We start from the raw sequence: 19,537 nt of genomic DNA, 5'->3' as shown, positions 1-19,537 counted from the left end.
GGTTTGCTTTTTGGAAATTATATATTTTTAAAAATATTTTCAAGCTGTGGATGCTTGAAGCCATGGATAAAGAATTTGTGGAAACAGAGAGGTGACTGTACTATCAATAAAAATGTTACATATAAAACATGTTTGCAATGGTCTTTGGACTGAGCAATAAACTATCTTATCAATACATATAAAACAATGCAAAATAATATCTGAAAGTTGTTACCTTTTCTACTAGGTGAACATTCCTTTTCAAGGAAACAGCAAGAAGTTGTCCGCAGTGGAAAAGGTGGTCCAGTATTATATGATTCAGATAATGCTGTGATATGTTTCCACAAAAGTTCATAGTCTTTACAAATTATTGTTCCTATATCCAAATCAAATCCTACAAAAATATGGTGTGAACATTAACATTCGAAAGAAATGTTGGCTGCAATTTGGATGCAGCCATCCACTACTGAAATCCCAGTTTGACAGCACTGCAACTGCCTTGGCTCAATGTATGTCTCCACTCTGGTGCTACAATGAATTACCATTCCTAGAATTCCATAGCATTCCATAGCATTGAGTTGTGGCAGTTAAAATAGTGTCAAATCAGATTATTTCTGCAGTACAGATGCAGCCTGTATTTTTTAAGCTTTAAGAAATAATACTGAACAATCTGTTCCATTAAGCTTAAAGACAACCTGACACAGAGAGTCAAATCCAGACATTCAGTGGAGATCCTTATCTGGGAATTCAGATCTCTGCTAAACATTTTAAAAATACTGGGGAGGTGTAGGGGAGACTTGCCCCTTTTCCATTTTGGATCAACAGTAGAGGTATTAGTGAACTGAAACAGCCATTTATTTACCAGCATGGTTGTCTAGATGTCTAGTATTTAAACTGGGCTATCTGGCACTACAGCCAACATATGTCTTATCATTTATAACAGTTTTGGAAAATCCTAGCCAACAACAATATATGACAACATATTGCAAATCAATGGCCCATAATAGATGACAATGTCGGTTTACACACCGCCATTTAGTACGTATTCTATACGTACTAGGGTTAGGAAGGGGCGGTGCTTCCGCAACCCCCTAACCCTAGTACGTATAGAATACATACAAGATGGCGGCGCCCTGTTCATACGGGCGCCGCCATCTTTATGTATCGGACGCTGTGCATCCGAACGTGTCGCGGTGCTAATGACGTCACAAGTGCGCCAGCGGCACCTCGCGACGTCATAAAGGCGCCGCAGAAAGAAGCTCCATTTTGGAGCTTCTTTTTTGCTCCGCGCGGTAGCCGCGTGGTGTGGCTGCTGCGGCTCCCTCACGGAGCAAATGGTGCCGGCGGGAGACCACCGCAAAACGGCAGTCTATAACCCACCAATGATATTGATATTTATATCACACCTTTTCCCCAGTTTGGAACTCAAGCCAACTTACAACAGATTTTAAAAATACAATTAAAAATCCATGAAATATAAACATTAAAAAGGCATGAAACTAACAAAAGATTAAAACCAGCTAAAAACCTAAACCATATAGATATATGTTAACCATTTATTAAACAGCAGTCATTAAGCCAGAATGGAAAATTACTAAAGTCCAAAACACATTGCAGAAATAACCCAGTTTGAGACCGCTTTAATTACCCTGGCTCAGTGATAGGGAATCATGGGAATTGTAGCTTATTGTGGTACCAGAGCTCTGTGACAGAGAATGCTAAATGTCTCATAAAACTACAGTTAAAGCGGTCTCAAACTGGATGATTTCTGCAGTGTGTTTTGGGCCTAAGTATGCACCATTTGTGTCCAGAGTAATGAGTTCTGTTCTCCTACACTGATATACCAATCTGCAATGAAACTGGTTCATTAGTTACACAAAAAAGTTCAACCCTGCCTCCTAGACCAAATAAGAGACTCATATAATTATGGCCTAATTATTAAGCACTGCTTTTCTTATCAATACTCCATGAAAAGCATGATTCCCATCATGAAAATCCTAGGACTAAATTTTAATTAAATGACTTAAGATGAATAACGCACCTGGGCCCTTTTCTACTTCATAATAAAATGCAATATTCTTCCACAAAAGATTATCACTTAAATCAGGCAGGGGAGAAAAATCCATTTTCCATGAAATCTGGGTGGTCAGATGTTTCAGAACAAAAAATTCACACAGTTTATGCTAAAAGAAGAAGAAAAAATCTCAGTAGAATATTCAATGCAGGAATCCTTTCATTCATCCATTCATACAGTGAAATATGCTAATCCAAAAAAAAAAAAAAAAAAGGAAAGGAAAGGAAAGGAAAGGAAAGGAAAGAAATATGTTCAGTTTCACTGGAGTTCAAATAGTTGTACAGTGGGCCCTCCTCATACGTGAGGGATCTGTTCCATCCCCCCTCACTTATGTGGAAAAACACATATGTTCAAAACCCACTGTTTCAATGAGGGAGCATTCCTGCATTCGGCGCAGCATGCGCACCATTGTATTCCAGCGGCTTAACCTTCCGCGAAAGGTTAAAGACGCATATAGAGCATTTGCGTATGGTGTGGGCATGCTGTACCCTGTGAGTACTGGGATAGTTGTATCCTGTGAGGGATTTTCTCCCCCTGAAAGGCCTAAACTCATCTTTATAGATGTAACAGTCCAAGTAATTTAAGTAATAGATCTAGACTCCCCCTCCTAATAATATCTGACTTGGTGCCAGTTATTAAGACCAGAGCTTGTAAAAGTTACTTTTTTGACTACGACTCCCAGAATCCTCACAGAATCCCCCATTATCATGGCCAGTGACTAGGATGGCCTGAGAATTCTAAGAACTGTACTTAAAATGAGTAATTTCCCCCAAGTTCTAAAACTTATTAGAAGTTCCAATCTGATCAACTGGAAAAGCTCACTGTCATCCTAGGGTCCTGCAACAACAGCTCCAAGAGTACAGTGGCATGTCTGGTTTATAAGTGAGAGTTCTCTGCATAGTTCTCCCAGACAGTGGCGTCCTAAGGTTGGTGTCACTTGATACAGTCTCTGATGGTGTCACACACACCCCATTCACCTCCTCCCATTTCACATCATACAGAATCCTTAGTAATGCTTTTTTTTTTTTGCACTAATGTTACTTGTAAATCATAATTCCCATATAACAATGAATAACAATGAATGTAATGCTAACAGTTGTGACATAAACAACTAGCAAAATTAAAACTATACCTTCAAATTACAATATCATATGCAAAACTGAAATGTATTTACATATACATAGTGAAGATTTGGAAAGACACAAAGGTTTAATGCAATTTCAACCTAATTTAAATTTAAACTTAAAGAATTCTCAAGCCCTGGCAAACAAACACTGTGAGACCTGAGGACTTGTCAGTGTCGGAGATAGGATTCAGCACAGCAGGAAGTATGTTCCACTCCCCCACCTCAAGTAAGCCATCAGAGAGGTTGCCTTTTCACTTTGTATTTCCTCACCCAGTTCAATATACACCCTGAGGAACTACCCAAGGAACAGCACACTGGATGCACAAAAATTGTCACAAAACTGGCACATGAAACAGAAGCCAACAGGAATATATGTAGATACTAGAAGTATTTGTTCCAATATCTACCTGCTGCATAAATCTTAGAGCTTCTTTCTTCCAGGAGACATCAATGAATCTAACCCGAGCTCGCTGCTCAAGGGGCAGATGGTGGAGAAAAAACCACACTGAGGCAATACATCTTCATTAGGTCTTCAGTTTCTTGCAGTGTTAATGCTGTGTTCATATATTTCTTTGCCCAAACAAACAAACAAATGAAATGAAAAACAATTCACATTCTGAAAACAGGCTTCATCTGGTTTTCCAATTTTCACATTTCATTTTGCATATGCAGACATGTGAAGCAAAACTGCATGAATGGAAAATGTATGTCTCCAGATACTGTTTGACTACAACTCCCATTATAGCTCTCTAACCTCTGTGCTGGCTACAGCTGATGTGAGATACAACTGAACAACATCTGGAGGGCCAGAAAGTCCCTCCCTCTTCTATAATGCTTAGTACCTTCAAAAATTGCTCTCATATTTTTATTTATTATGCCCCTGTTCTAGATGCATATGCTTTGGAAGTGAGCCACAATGATACCAATGAACAAACTTAAAACCTTAAGACATCATAATTAGCCATTTACATTTCCACTCAAAGAACTCTGAGACAGTAACAACTATTTCAAAATAGTAACTTTTATTTTTTGAAGTCAAGCAAAAACAAAATGAGCTTTATTTCATGCCTATCTACCAACAGCCACTCACAACAGGAAGACTCACAGCTCTTCCAAAATATCTAAGGGTTGGGTTTCCCAAAGGAGGCCTTCTTATACACAGGGTACTCAGACTGCTATTAAGTAATTAGGCAGGAGATGACAGTCCAATGAAGACTGACATTTTCAAAAGATTTAAGAAACAAAGGCTGGGTTTGCATGGGTCAGAATACACTCAATTGGCCTTGGTAATGTGTGTGAGGTGTGTGTTGGAGCCTTCATTGCAACACCAGATGGCTGTTTGCATGCACATCCCTTTATGCTGCCCAAAGCAGCAGCTGCCACACTCACTCCCAATGAGGCCAAAACTAAGTTCCCAGTCTTTCACATAGCTGGGTGCCTCATTCTGGCCTAGAGGGAGTGACACATGGTGGCAGATGCTGCACCAGATAACAGAGCAGGGTGGACATAAAACTGAACTGTATTTGTACTTAACAAATACTTGCCTGTGTTGTAGAGGTAGTTTTACTTTCTAGTACCTTGTTGTGCATTTCCAGGACCAGTGAGCAAGTGATAATACAGATGATGTACCGAAGATCTTCCATTTCTTTATCAAATTGGCTGAGTTTTTTATGAACCTGACATTTAAAATAGAGATTAGAAAAAAAATTCTTTCACATTCATTCCTTCATTCTAGTTATAGCTCTCTTTTCTGCCAATAAAGGGGACACATTTTCTGATGTTTTGCTTGATCTGGATGTCAATCTGGTACTGAAAACATTACAATGATTAGAAAAAAACCTGTATCTGCAGCATTTGCTGCTGTTTATTTGAGGCCACTCCCTGCTTATGTAAAAAGAAATCCAAACAATGAAAAAACCATGGCTGGTTTCTTTCTTTCTTTCTTTCTTTCTTTCTTTCTTTTAAACTCAGGCGCTGCTTGCAAAGGCTATGATACTCTGAGACAATAGCGTCCCTACCCCTGATATCACCTGGTACAGAGGGCTGCTGGAGGGGCTGCTGGGGATGGCCAGAAAGGCATGCTTGACACTACTTCACTCCGGTACCCCAGCCTTCTTATGAGCAAACCAGGGTGCCAGTACATAGGCAGGAGGATCTAGTGCCAGTCTCCTTCACTGTGGAGGTCGCTTCTGAGGTCAGAATGCTCCGGTTTCCCAGTCTAGCTATTTGGAGGCCCAGGGCCCAGAGTGATGGTAGAAGGGCTGAGCTTGGCCCTCCTTTGCTCCAGCGCCCCAGCCTCCTCATGAGTAGACCAGGATGCCGGAGCAAAGGTCTCCTTTGCTGCAATGCCTCAGTCTATTCATGAGAAGGTCGGGACACCAGAGCAAAGGCAGAAGGGTCCAGCGCAGCTCTCCTTCACTGCAGCATCCCAGTCTACTAATGAAAACACTGGGGCACAGCAGCAAAAGCAGAAGGGCCTGACCAGTTGTCACCTTTGCTCTGGGGTGTCACTTGGTGCGAACCGCCCCCCCCCCCCCCCCCCCGCCCAGTAATGCCAGTGATCTGAGGGTAGCCCAGAATATCCTGACCCTGCAGGTGCCTGACCTGTCTCTGTTGTCTGGCCCTCCATTCTTGCACGCACTGCATCCATTGCCGCCGCCTCCATAGGTTGGTGGCTTCCGAGATCAGAATGAAGCACCCAGCCTCGATCACATGGCTGGGTGCCTCGTTGTGACCTCAGAAGCTAGCCACATGTGGTCTTGGCAGAGGCTCCAGGCCACTATGCAGGATGCCACAATGGCATGGGAAGATCCAGAGTAACAGTTATATTTTTAAAAATATCACAAAGTGTGTTGTAGCCCATTTGTAGTGTAGAATGTGCCAGATGTTCTCTTGACTGCTCACGCCAGTTTGTGATGTGCCTTGTCCAAATTGGATAACACCAGAATGGAGGGGGAGGGGGTCTTTTGGCCATGCAGACAGGGCCTCAGTCATTTCCTCCACCTGACACCTCCATTGTTCCCCTTCCTTAGATGTTTTAAATTATATTGTTATATGTTATCAGGGACTTGTCCATTTTAAACATCTGTTATACTTAGGCCTGATACAGACAGCCAAAATAAAGCTGCTTCGAGTCACTTTGGAGGTATGGTGTTTCAATGATACATGTGTCCTAAGAGTCCAGAAGGTGCACCTTCAGACTTAAGAACTGGAGTGCAGCTTTGGTGCAGCTTCCAGACTCTTAGGGCGCATGCATCATTGCAACACCATACCTCCAAAGTGACTCGAAGCAGCTTTATTTTGGCTGTCCGTATAGGGCCTTACTGTATTTTCTGAGCTTGAACTACTGTATGATGGTAGTAAGTGACAGCAACTGTGGAATGCTATATAGATTATGGTTGAAAGTACACATTACCTTTGCTGTCAAAACCTCCAGATCTGGACAGTCATCAACAGAAAGGCTTGCTTTTGTACTCAATTCTTTCAAGTTCTTCATCAGTGTTTTATAGTAAAGCTTTACTGTTGCTTCACGCTAAAAGAAGAAGAAAAATCATGGACAAACACATGTTGCATGAAACAGCCAAAGTTAACATTTCTACATATTATCTAACTGATTTTCCACTGAGACAGTTTTCACCTCAGCTCTTTTTATGCATGAAAAAGTGGCTTTTGGGACTTTTTCTAACATGCTGAGGTCAAGGGAAGAGCTGAGTGGTCACTTGGTTCTTTCCTTCATGTCTGCATGTTAGACAAAGCCCTGAAAGTCTTTCCCTGTGTTCTACATGACTGAGAATCCCAATTCCACGATTCTTTGATTATGTGAAGGAATCTACACAACCTTAGTGTGGGGTTTTGTTTGTCTGTAAAGAATGTTTGAGTGGCTAAAAAATCTGCCTGCCATTAATCAGGTAGCAGATTTAAAAAACAAACAAAAAACAACTAGCTAGCATCCTGTTCAATATTTATGAAATCATAACATTGGATTTATAATCTCATAACTTTTGAGATTCACATTTATGGTCATTAATGACCAAACATGAACCCCAGAACCTAGCTTCTAAGCCAGGCAACACTCTAAAAAGATTCTGAGTTGTGCAAATCAGGCACTGGGAAATGATAACCATAGCACTCTCCTGATTTTGAGGCTCATATGCCACATGTTCATTTCTGAAAGCAATTTTTAAGCGTATGCTATACATACTTTATTGGAGGGGAGGGGGGATAGAGGTATTCTGGCAAATATAGGTTTGCCACACCTACAAGGTAATTGGGAGAAAAGAATGAAAAAAATGTTTGGACCCCTAGACTGCTTCTTGAATATATAAAATTCAACCACTTTTCTAAAGTGGGATAAATCTTGTCAGTGCATGGATGGGAAATAAGGCTTGAAAAAATGCCATGTAATAAACCTTTAACAGCATTCAGTAACAGTACTTGATGCAGTCATGCTGGCCATATGAACACCAGAGCAGTCCTTGGACAACGCTGGCTCTTCGGCTTAATAACAGAGATGAACACTGCTCCCTACAGTCGGTTACAACTAGACATTCAAGGGACTGCCTTTTACCTTTAATAAACCTTTATTTCCATGATGGATGTTTGGGATAAATATTTACAAAAATAAACACAATGTAGAGTAGTATCAGTGGGTAAAATTTAAGGATGTATTTGCCACTATTAGCTATCAGAGACACAATATTTTGGTGAATGTTCTTTCTTGCTTCTACAGAGAATTTTGCCAGAACACTTCTTTACTTAGTAAGCTTTGCAACATTTGACTCACTTACACATGGTATTACTCAGCAGCTGAGAATGGCAAGAAGATCAAAATGTTTTGAGCAAAATTTCATTAATACAATTTTTTAAAAAACACATTTGCATTAGTGATATTTAAAGAATACTTCCCTCACAACTTTCCCTCTAGTTATATTTAAAAGAAAAATCAACACAAACAACAGCTACTGAATAAGTGCAAAGTACAAATTGATTTCTTCACTGGTAAAAATAATGGGGGGAGGGGGGAGGTGTGGCCACACAGGAAATCTCTCATGATTGTTATCTGATTAAAAACCCTAAGCCATTTAGGGTTTGTTAACTTCCTTCCTTAACTTAGAATTTCTTTTCTGTCACTATTTACCTGCTTAAAAAAACTCTGGTGATAGTGTACACTGTGGATATGGTACCCATAAACCCTGAGAACATCTGATTCTTGACCAGAAGTAAGCACGACATTGATTCTGCTTGATAAAGTTTGAATAATGAACAAGTGGAGAAAATTGGTCTGCAATTGATCCAATCCTTCATCTGAGACTATTAAGAAATAGGGATAGTTCTCTTTCAAAAAATGCTGCCAGCTGTAGTCTAAGCAATTAGAAAATTCAGTATGTATTGGTATTTCAGTGTTCTTCTTTAGATGCATGATCAATGCTTGACGTAAAGAAACAAGATCAGGATTTTTGAAATATAGATATTCTGCATCCTGTAAGGAAAAAAAAGACGTAGCCACATTAGTCTGGATCAGTATACAAAGAGATATTGCAGCACTTTTGAGACTAACTGAAAGACAGAAGTTGGTAGCACAAGCTTTCAAAGATTTGAGCCTGCTTCCTTAGATGCATAGTATTCTCAAGTCTACGAAAGCTCATTCTACCTCTATCTTTCAGTTAGTCTCAAAGATGCTGCATGATCCCTTTGCATGCTGTATGGAAAAAAAGTCATGTTTATGGCTTCCAGACTGATTAAAATAACAGTAGCAATACACTGAAAGAAACATGTTCTTTTCTTAGAGTTGTGTTAATGATCAATCCTCATGTAGCTCTCTGCATGATGGAATCACTAAGGCAAATTAAAGTTGTTGTTGTTAACTCATGGCAACTCTGAGAATGAGACACCTCCAAGTCCCCTGTCCTTAACTATCCTTAGGATCCCATAGGCCCATGGCCATGAAATCCTTGATTGAGTCTATCCATTTGGTATGTGGTCTTCCCCTCTTTCTGCTGCCTTCCACCATTCTTAATATTAATACTCCATAAATAAATATGCACAACAAACACACTAGAACTAATTGATTCAGAAGCTAGAAAGGGGCAGCACTGGTTAGTACTAGGATTAGAGACCACCAGAGAATGCTGCTTTGATCTCAACCTCAAGCAGCAGCTAGCTCTTAGGTACAAAGGGGGAAAGCCAGCCATGTCCAGAGGCCCAGTACCAACTGTAAGACCCAGAAGGTAATGGACAGGAGAAGCCTGACACAGCAAAGCAATGAGACAAGCAAATATACTTGAAGTAAAGCTGGCAGATTCCCATTCTTAACCAGCAAGGGAGAATCCTATTGGGGCTCTATAATTATTCTGTCCTCTTCATTGGAAAAGAGACTCTCTTCCAAATTCCTCCAGGCTTATAAGGCAGAATAACATAAGATGGCAATACAAGATATTGGCTTGCAATTATTATAGTATATACATTACTGCAATATATACAGAGGTCTCTGAAAGAATGTTTGCATGACCATTTCAAAACAATCTGAAGGCCCCAAATCTGCTTAACATCTTCAATGAAATAGTCATCCTGTACATGCATTATTTTGTCTGAAGTTAAAGGATTAACAGAACAGTTCCATATTGGAGGAATATAGTTCACATAGAACTCTACTGGACAAGGCCCATTCTCATAGTAGAACTAAAATACAGTAGGCCCTTCATATCCGCGGACTTGCCATCTGCAGATTCCAGCATCCACGGATGGCAAGCCTGGGGGGGGCAGCAGAGGACGAGGAGCAAGAGGAGGAAGAGATGATGGCAGCAAGGAAGAGGAAAAGGAGGAGGCAGGAGAAAGAAGAGGATGGAGGAAGGAGGGGCAGAGGCAGAGGTGCCAAAGGGGGAGAGGAGGAGGAGGAAGAGGACAGAGACAGGTGAGGCCTTGGGCAAGACATACTCTCCCAGCCTCAGAGGAAGGCAAAGGCAAGCCCCCTTTAAACAAATTTTGCCAAGAAAATCCCACAATGGGCTCACTGCTTTAGGGCCGCCATAAGTCAGGAAAGCACCCAACAACAACAACAGCAAGAACAAAGGGTGTCATGACAGGACTTTGGCTCCTGGACTTTACTACCTTCCGCAGCTGGCGGATTCTTCTTCTTCTTCTCCCCCTTCTCTCCCTTCCCTCCCTTTTGCTTTTTTTCTCTCTCCCCAGCCATTCCCCATCTTCCCCCCTTCTTTGAGCAGTGGTTGCTCTTTCCTCTGGACAAGGTGCAAGCCAGTGACAGCAAGGGATGAATGTGAAACCGGGCTTAAAGTATGACAAGCCCATGGGGAGGGTCGGCAGAAGAGGAGAAGGGAGGAAGGGGAGGAAGAGGTGGCAGCAGTGTGGAGGAGGAGGAGATAGCCTCCTTTCACCCACCACGGTGAAGCAGAGAGGTAGGCTGCAGGTAGCCGAGGAGGACAATGGCACATTGCCCCCAAGAATGGTGCAGCTGCACCACCATTAAGGTCAATAAGACTTGAGCATCCATGGATTTTGGCATCAGCGGGGGGATCTGGAACGGATCCCCCACAGATACTGGGGGCCCACTGTAAAATAGTAACAGTGGTAATGTTATTCAGAAGGCAGCCATCATTGTACCTCCTTTCATTCCCACAACGCCCCACTGTGCTCTCTTAACTCCCCCTTAAAAATGACTCCCTGCCTTACTCTCTACTCAGCCTGCCTTTTAGTGTTTTTTTTTTAATTCCCCACTTTTTTCACATAATTGTGGAGCTCTGCTACCACAACTGAAGTCAAAACAAATCAAAAGGCATTGAGGAAAAAAATTGAAAGGTTCTAAAGGTTATCCAGAATAGCAAGGGGGAGGGAAAATAGTGGGAGTAGGGGACACTGACACCACATGACTTGCAATTGTGTAACTGCCTCAGGAGTGACATTTCACACCTTGGTACTTACACACTTGCCACATCATTGATGAGTTTCCATAGTCAATGAAAACAGATGGGTTGGGGACAGTGTATCTACAGGTGAGAGATAGTATTGTGCAATGACTATGTCCAATGCTTTTTCGCCCTGGTATAACTGCAGTTTAAAAGCCACATGCAGTAATGTCCATAGTAAATAATCACCTGCTTCTTACCTTAAAGAAAACAATGATATATTTTGCCCCTTTGCTTGTTAAATCCAGAAGAAAACGTTCAACTAAGTAGAAGAAGTGCAAGTTTTGTCCTCGCTGTAATGTTACTTCATTTGCACAAGTGATGAACAATGAATCACCATCAACCAGAAAAAACTCTGACTCGACATAGTCATTCAGCAAGCTGACATATCTGGCCAAAAAACACGGCATGTTAACAATGATATTTAGCAGGATTAATTAATTAAACAAATATAAATATAACAATGTAAGCAGTGATGTTGTTCAAAATAATTAGCAACCAATTCCTGTCCCCAATTTTTCCCCTGCAACTGCAGAGAATCCTATAATTCCCCTCCTCTGACCCTCTTCCCTCTCCATCCTCCTTGTATGTGCCAATCTCTTCCAGCTCCCACCTTTCACTACTCCTCCTGGGTTCCCAGCCTCTGTGTCTTTTACCAGTTTTAACAACCAGCAAACTGGCTGAATGACACCACTGAGAATAAGAATAAATAATGGCAATTTTATAAATACCCATTAGGGGCTTGCAGCTATACTAGCTCCCTTTTGAGTTAGATGTATTCAACAAGACAAATAAAGCAGAAACAGAGCCACAGACAGTAATCTCCATGCTTTTACCGCATGATGCAGTAAAACTTCAGTTCTCTTTCCATGGGATATGGTTCTAAAAGTCTGTGCTTTTCCAGCTGGAAAAAATCTGTTTGACAAAAGGCACGTATCTATAGCCATCTCCAATGGGAAAAGACTGGAAGACATCGTGTGGCAAGACAGAGAGTAAACTGCTACTCTCAGGCTCTGTTTCTGCTTTGTTTCCCCAGGTGATAAAACTAAAAGAATCACAATTTTCAAAATCCTTTCACAGACTTTGAGTTAATAGGAGAGTTTACTTTATAGCCCAGTAACTTGGGATATATTGGACACCACATTGCTGTTCCCCTTGTATTCAGCTTCTTGACGCAAAGTTGCCCACATTGACAACAGAACAGCTAATCTGGTGGTTGTTAGTGAGATAATCACATGTCTACTGTTGTGTTATAGGTGATCAATCACCAGTTTCAAGAAACATAGGCACAACAGGAGGACAAAGTCAAAGTTGCAAAAGTGAAGAAGTAAATTTTGTAAGAGAATGAAAATATAGGGACCTGCACAGAATCTATTAGCCTAACATACTTACTCAGCTTTTGGTATTTCATTTTGCAAAATTAAATCAGTAATTTCTTCCATGCATCTTTGTAGATCTGAAAAACAAAATGTAGGGATATCTTATTTCACATTACCTGTATTTTGTTATCAAAATCAGTATCTGGAGGAAAGCTGCAGAATTTCATACGAGTATGGATGCATTATACTATTTTTATCTCCTTTTCCCCAAGTTTTGAAGGGGATAGAAATATGAAAAAACCACTCCCTCAAAGGAAATCAAAGTTCTAGGAATGAAATCAAAATATGTCAAGTAACAAAGAGAGGAGAAAAAGAAGTCCATTATCTGTATCATAAAATAGATAAAGAAGGTTGCACTGACAAAGGTCCAAAAACACTGCAGAAACAAGCCAGTTTGAAACTACTTTTAACTGCCCCGCCTTAATGCTAGGGAATCCTGGGAACTGTAGTTTTGTGAGACATTTACCCTTTTCTGTCAGAGAGCTCTGGTGCCACAATAACTACAATACCCAGGATTCCCTAGCACTGAACCAAGGCAATTAAAGTGGACTCAAATGGGATTATTTCTGCAGTGTGTTTTGGATCCCAGTGTGTTTTGAATCCCAGTTTATTTGGCACAGGCTTTTGTAGATGGAGACCCACTTCAACCGTGGACACATCTGATGCATGCATTTCACATATTGGAAAAGTAAATATTTGAAATAACTTCCCCAAATCACTGAGGGGGATTCTAAGATTTGTAGTACAAATATATAACTTTTCCAGGCTCTGCTCAGAACTATGGCACCACATACAGTTCTGCTTCCAATGCTACAGCATTTCATAAGAAAACAAAATACAATGAAATTCAAAACCCACAAAACAGTGATATTGGGCTGTTGGGCATCTAAAAAAAGCACTGAATACATCATGCAAGCTTTTGAAGCCTCACTGGCCTCTTTGGCTGGTACCACACTGCAGAATTAATGCAGTTTTAACACTACTTTAGCAGTCATGGCTCTACTCTATGGAATCCTGGGATTTGTATTTTGTTGTGGCTCCAGAGCGGTCTGACAGAGAAGGCTAAATATCTCACAAAACTATAAATCCCAGAATTCCATAGCAGTGTAGATGCAGCCTTCATCAAGCAAAGATGTTAAAAATCATACAGAAGAAATGTTAGAGTCACAGGCCTACATTTTATCTCAAATGCTACTTCTGATGTCATTTGAGGTAGACTAGATTCCTCATCGCCACCATGGTCCTAAAGGCTGCTGGTTTCTCTTTTCTTTCTTGCATGCCAATACTTTGACTGAATGTTACCTTCTGCCCCGTTCCCCCTCACTGCTATCCTAGATCTCTCCACCATACGGTGGGTATACTGCCCAGTTTGGGGATCTGGGGCAAAGAACAGTAAAAGACACTGTCCTTTCCTACATGGCCAAGAAAAGGAGATTATCACACATGATTATCCCTCATGAGAAAGATGCATGTTTAATTATCAATGACAGATCTTACCACACTATCCTGTGGTTGGGCCATAGGTAGCCCATATACAACTTATATGCAACCTGGGTTTATCTGACGGCTTTTCAAGAATGGGGAAATCCTATAGTTGAAAAGCTATAGGACAAGCTCAGTTTGCATACAGGCTTCTTATGGCCCAACCACAGGAGAGTGTGATAAGATCTGTCATTGATGGTTAAACGTACCCGACTGGGGATAGCTGCGTGTGAGTCATGTGCAATAATCTCCAATATCTAGACCATTTTAGCTGACAACAGAAATAACATCTGACACAAAATGTAGGTCCATGACTTTAACATTGTCACTTTGTCTCCTGTATGATTTTAAAGATCTTTGCCTGATGAAGAAGCCAGTGGAATTTCAAAAGACTGTTATGTGTGTTGTGCTTTTTAGTGGGTCCAGTAATCGTATCATTGTATTGTGGAATTGAGATTTTGTTTTATTTTGCTGTTTGGCCAGCTCTGAATATATTTCACAGGAAAACAAGCTCTGAAGGGCTCTTCTCCACCAGCAGATTCATGACTGCTCCTTTTACTTCCTGTACTTCCCCCACCACCACCACCACCACAGGAAGCAATCTGGATTCTCACCACAGCGCAATACGCACTAGGAAAGTGGCAGCTGGGTATTTGACTGAGGTCCTAACCATCTGCCAACCTAGATATGAAGGTGAATTCAGTTTAGATTCCATGGACACTACTGGAGTGACACTAAAGTAAAATGGAATTGAGGAAGTAGCATCTTCTCCAAAGCAAAGCATGAGCAGTATGGACACAAACAAAAATCCGTAGTTACTTACCTCTTTCTTTAAAATCAGATTCACTTCTAACTTTTCTCTCTGATACTTGCTTTGTCTTCTTCTGCAGCTTGGAAGATTCTGAAGAGGCTTTTCCTTGTGTTTGGCTTGGTTTAGAAGCCATGGCTAGTTATATGATTTTTCTATACTGTGCTCATTAAAGTATGGGACATTACTCTTTCATACACCTTGAAATGACAAAGCACACATAGATATTACAGTAGTTTAAAATTTTGAATTTTCAAACACTTGGTGTTACAAACAAAGCACACATAGATATTAGTTTAAAATTTTGAATTTTCAAACACTTGGTGTTACAAACATTGCATCCAAAAATAGAGTAGCAGATAATCTGTCCAGAGAACTTTTCTTACTTGATTCTGCTATAAGCAAACAAACAAATGTCTTCTCAGCTCCACATTACCATACGAAAGGCCTTTTCTCAAATTCTGCAGATGGTAATCAGACACTGTAAAATCATCTGGGTAGATTCACCAAATGAATCAGTAAACTACCCATCTTCCCTTAACAGAATTTATGATGAGTGGGGAACTTATTCAGAATTAAAAATCTCTTATGGGCAAAGACTCTGTAAAAAACAAAAACAAAAAAAAAAAAGATCTGTGAAGCCATTCTGAGTCTTATTTATTTATTTAAAGACATTCCTATACCACTTTTCATTCCCAAATGGTTTACAGAACTATCAAAACCCACTAGGCCCATACCTGTACAATAAAACCAAGTACAGGTTGAGTCTCCCTTATCCAAAATGCTTGGAACCAGAGGTATTTTGGATTTCATGTTTGTTTGTTTTTGCATGTGTTTTTTTTTGTTTTGTTTTTTTATTTGCATGTATGTATATAATGAGATGTCTTGGAGATGGGAACCAGAGTCTAAAAGCAAAATTTGTTTATGTTCAATAGGAACCTTATGCACATAGACTGAAGGTAATTTTATACAATATTTTAAATAATTTTGTGCATGAAACAAAGTTTGTGTACTTTGAATCATCATAAAGCAAAGTGTCACTATGTCAGACACCCATGAAAAATATTTTGGATTTTGAAGTATTTTGGATTTTGGGATTCTAGATTCAGGAGACTCAATCTGTAATAAAAAATCACAGAAGAGCAATTTTAAAAAAACAATTTCAATTAAAAAAAATCTAGGGAGTGACAGATGAAGCTGGTAAAGGAGAAAATGTCCTGGAGAAACAAGTAAGTCCTCAAACAATAGTGGAATCACTGTGTGTTTTCAGTCTGCCTGATCTCAATGGATACTGAAATGAGTAGACTGTTGAACATGATTATTTCAACAATGGAGAAGGTCCTCCTCCACTTCAATAACTAAAAAATCTTCACAAGACCATGGTGGAGTAAGGATTATCATACAAGAAAAGAAAGTGGAAGTTCAGCCAGATAGTAGTGCCTTTCTATGTGCCTTACTGCATGACACTGTAGTTCATCTGCTCTGTAACCAACAGAGACAGTCATAAAGGCAAGTCTTGTGTTGAACAGATTTTTCTACCTAGAAAAAAGACTCATTTTTCAAACCATCTCCGATGGGAAGAGAACTGAAGCACTATAATGTCATGTGGTAAGACATGCAGAAAAGCGCTACAATCCAACTGAACTTCCACTTTCTTTGCTTATGTGATAGGTCTGTAAGCCACTGCAAGCAACTAGAATGGCTGTTGCCTCCAAATGGGCATTAATTGCATACAGTCCCACTACTATTTGTAAAAATGTCTCTGCTCCAGCAAAGCAAGAAAAAAATATCCTCAACTGAAATAATTACACCAACTTTAAAAAAAAAATCTGGTGTGTACTTTAGCTTTGGAGGCAAGGACTTTGTTATCACAAGGAAGGTCTGCCAGTAGACTTTAACCCAGTTGGCAATCCCTCCCATGTTGTCAATTATAAGCAAACAGATTTTGAATCATATGATTTCATACTTAAGTCTAAAGTCCAAAAAAGTAACTTGGTGATATTGATGGTGGCCAGAATCCTGTATGTCCTTTCATACAACATAAATGTGTATGCGTTTAATTACGGTAAGTAGCAGAGGCACCAAGAAACCCAGTTACTGAATTTTGAATGTGCATATCAGGGCACCAGCAAGTCCCCAATGTGCACAGGTGTTCACCACGAGCAAAGCGATGCAAATCAAGACCAATGAGGATCTGCTCTGTTACATAGTGAGAGCCAGCTACTTTACAATGAAACACTAAATATTCTATTCCAGAATAATTTCACTTTAAGAAATGAAAACAAGGGGAGTCCAGGGGCTTGGATTCTTCACAGATAAGCCTAATTGTTCCTCTTAGGTATCTATATACAAGTGTACTCTGTGTATACAGTTATAACAATAACTCTTTCTGTTCTGCACAGTTTCTTATAGTCTCCAAAGACCAAAGCTATCAGGAGTTCCTTCCACATTCAAGAATGTGTGTGACAGAACTACCATCTCAATAAAATTCAGTGGCCACTCAGAATGGTAATACATTGGATTTTGGCAATTTGGTGTCCAAGAAGCACTACAAATCATCCACAGCCTTCCAAAGCCCATTCAGAAATCCAGAGTATTCCCTTGATCAAGGCACTCATTCAGTGGCATTCTTTTTATTATAGTGGGCCCTTGGTATCCATGGAGGTTTGGTTCCAGGACACCCCCCCCCCGGATGTCAAAATCCATGGCTGCTTAAGTCATGTGTAGTAAAACAGTGTCCCTTATATAAAATGGCAAAAAATAAGATGTGCTTAGGGATTTTAAAATGTTTTTAATATTTTCAAACCTTGGATAGTTGAATCTGTTGATAAAGAACTGAATATATAGGATCAACTGTATGCTCCATTAAAAACTGCCAGCAATCTTCACATGTCTTTCAAGGGTGGGGAACCATTTCCCACAAATGGTAAAGATTACGTTAGGAGTAATTGTGATTCTTTTTCCTGATACAGTACTTCACACACACACACACACACACACAATTTCCAGCACTATCAGATCGTGGCGGCAAAAATAAAGAGTTCCGTGGCATCTTAAAACCTAATGTACTTTATTTGGCACAGGCTTTCGTAAATGGAAGCCCACTTCAACTGATGAAGTGGGCTGCAGTCCATGAAAGCTTATGGCAGATAAACCATGTTGGTTTTTAAAGTGCCACAAAACACAAGGAAAAGCATCAAGAGGTGACTGGAAATGTGAGGGAAAGAAAACAAATTTGTCGACTTTTCCTTCTGCAAATTTTCTCACTGTGTTTTTTTCCATCATGAGTGGTAAAACAAATCGGGGAGTATTTGCAGAAAGATGGGAGGAAAGAATTAAACAGCCCACCAGCTCAGGTTCATTTCCCCCCTTAAGATTCTGGTGTCTCTGGAATTAAACTGTTTTAAAAACAATCCTGGAAACAGAAAGGATTTGGGTCTGATCTTCAATGGTTGGGAGCTAATGAAAAAGACCAGGGGCCATTCCATGTCACAATTCACGCCTACTTCATTTCTAAACCTGAACTCTCAAACCTTACTTTTCCCCTTTCAACATTTGAGAGGCCAATACAGGACAGGCCCTCTGGCTTGAAGCGCCATTTACTTCCTTTCTGCCAAAGGAGGCACCCTGTGCATCCTCAGAGGCATCATCTCAAATCTCCTGTATCATCAGTACAAGGGCTGTCTTGGGTAAATTTGTGCCCTGAAGAGCAGGAGTTGATCCAGGTTAGGATCTAGGCTTTCAGGATCAGAGGGTCAGCCAGGATTGCTTCTCTTTGGGACCAAACCTGTCAGAGAATTACAGTGCATGGTGTTAAGAAAACCAGCTCATTGTGTCCTTTATCTTTGTGACAGGTTGGGCTGAGGGACCAGCGGATGATGCATCCACACTGCAGAAACAATCCAGTTTGACACCACTTTAACTGCCACAGCTCAGTGGTGTGGAATTCTGGGAACTGTCACTGGCCATGTCACCATGCAGAGAAGGCTTGACGCTTCGCTAAAATCCAGGGAAGTTCAAGGTTAAGTAGCATAAAAATGTACTTGCTATTGCTAGTGCTATTGCCTCTGCACTGTGGAATTAATGCAGTTTGACACCGCTTTGGGATCCTGAGCTTGGCAGTTTGGTGAGATCTGTAGCCTGCTTGGTCAGAGAGCTCTGCTCCCCCCAAAAAAAACTACAAATCTCAGTATGCCATCACATTGGGCCTGATGACAGGGAAAGGGGTGTCACACTGGATTATTTCTAAAGTCTTTTCTGTCCCAGGGGCAAGGCTAGGCAAAGCAAAGCAAAGGTGCTGCTCCTTGGCCCCCTCCTGAAGGCTTGCCAGCCCCTGCCTCTTCCCAGCCCACCAATGTCTACATTACATCCAGGGGGAACCATCCGCGACCGTCCTCCTCTTAGTTCCTCCAGCGATGCTGCCTCCAGCTGGGAAGCCTGCAGCTCAAAGGGCAGAGATGCCACCCCCAGGGCCTTTGGGCTCCCTGCAAAGAGGAGGCACTGTCCAGCCCCGATCAGCCTCTCCCCTGCTGCCTTGCACTTTCGTTTCTTCACTTGTTCTTGGAGCAAATCTAATAAGTTTCGTTTCTCAGAGAGGAAGCCTCCCTGGATCCCCAACCGAGCCACGATGCTCTTCCCTGCCCGACCCAAAGGCAGGGGAAGCCTCAGGCGCCCAGCAACAGGCAAAACAATTCCAAAATCAATCAATCAAAGCCGATACTTTTCTTAGTGTGACCCAAAAGGCACAAAAGCCACCAAGGATTTTACACT

General features: G+C 40.9%; 1 protein-coding gene across 1 annotated transcript in view; it reads right to left on the bottom strand.

The window, feature by feature from the left end:
- Positions 1-19,273, bottom strand: part of DDX60 (DExD/H-box helicase 60) — a 71,863-nt gene extending 52,590 nt beyond the window's left edge. Inside the window, 11 exon segments of the mRNA XM_042466845.1 lie at positions 215-373; positions 2,021-2,162; positions 3,587-3,676; positions 3,678-3,749; positions 4,724-4,855; positions 6,595-6,711; positions 8,317-8,658; positions 11,299-11,488; positions 12,491-12,554; positions 14,783-14,967; positions 19,135-19,273. Coding sequence (XP_042322779.1) covers positions 215-373; positions 2,021-2,162; positions 3,587-3,676; positions 3,678-3,749; positions 4,724-4,855; positions 6,595-6,711; positions 8,317-8,658; positions 11,299-11,488; positions 12,491-12,554; positions 14,783-14,903 — 1,429 coding nt within the window. The 5' untranslated portion in view covers positions 14,904-14,967; positions 19,135-19,273.
- Positions 19,274-19,537: the final 264 nt, after the last annotated feature.

Source organism: Sceloporus undulatus, chromosome 5, assembly GCF_019175285.1.
Source record: "Sceloporus undulatus isolate JIND9_A2432 ecotype Alabama chromosome 5, SceUnd_v1.1, whole genome shotgun sequence".
In the NCBI taxonomy this organism is placed as follows: domain Eukaryota; kingdom Metazoa; phylum Chordata; class Lepidosauria; order Squamata; family Phrynosomatidae; genus Sceloporus; species Sceloporus undulatus.
This window is presented reverse-complemented; position numbering and strand designations above follow the sequence as displayed.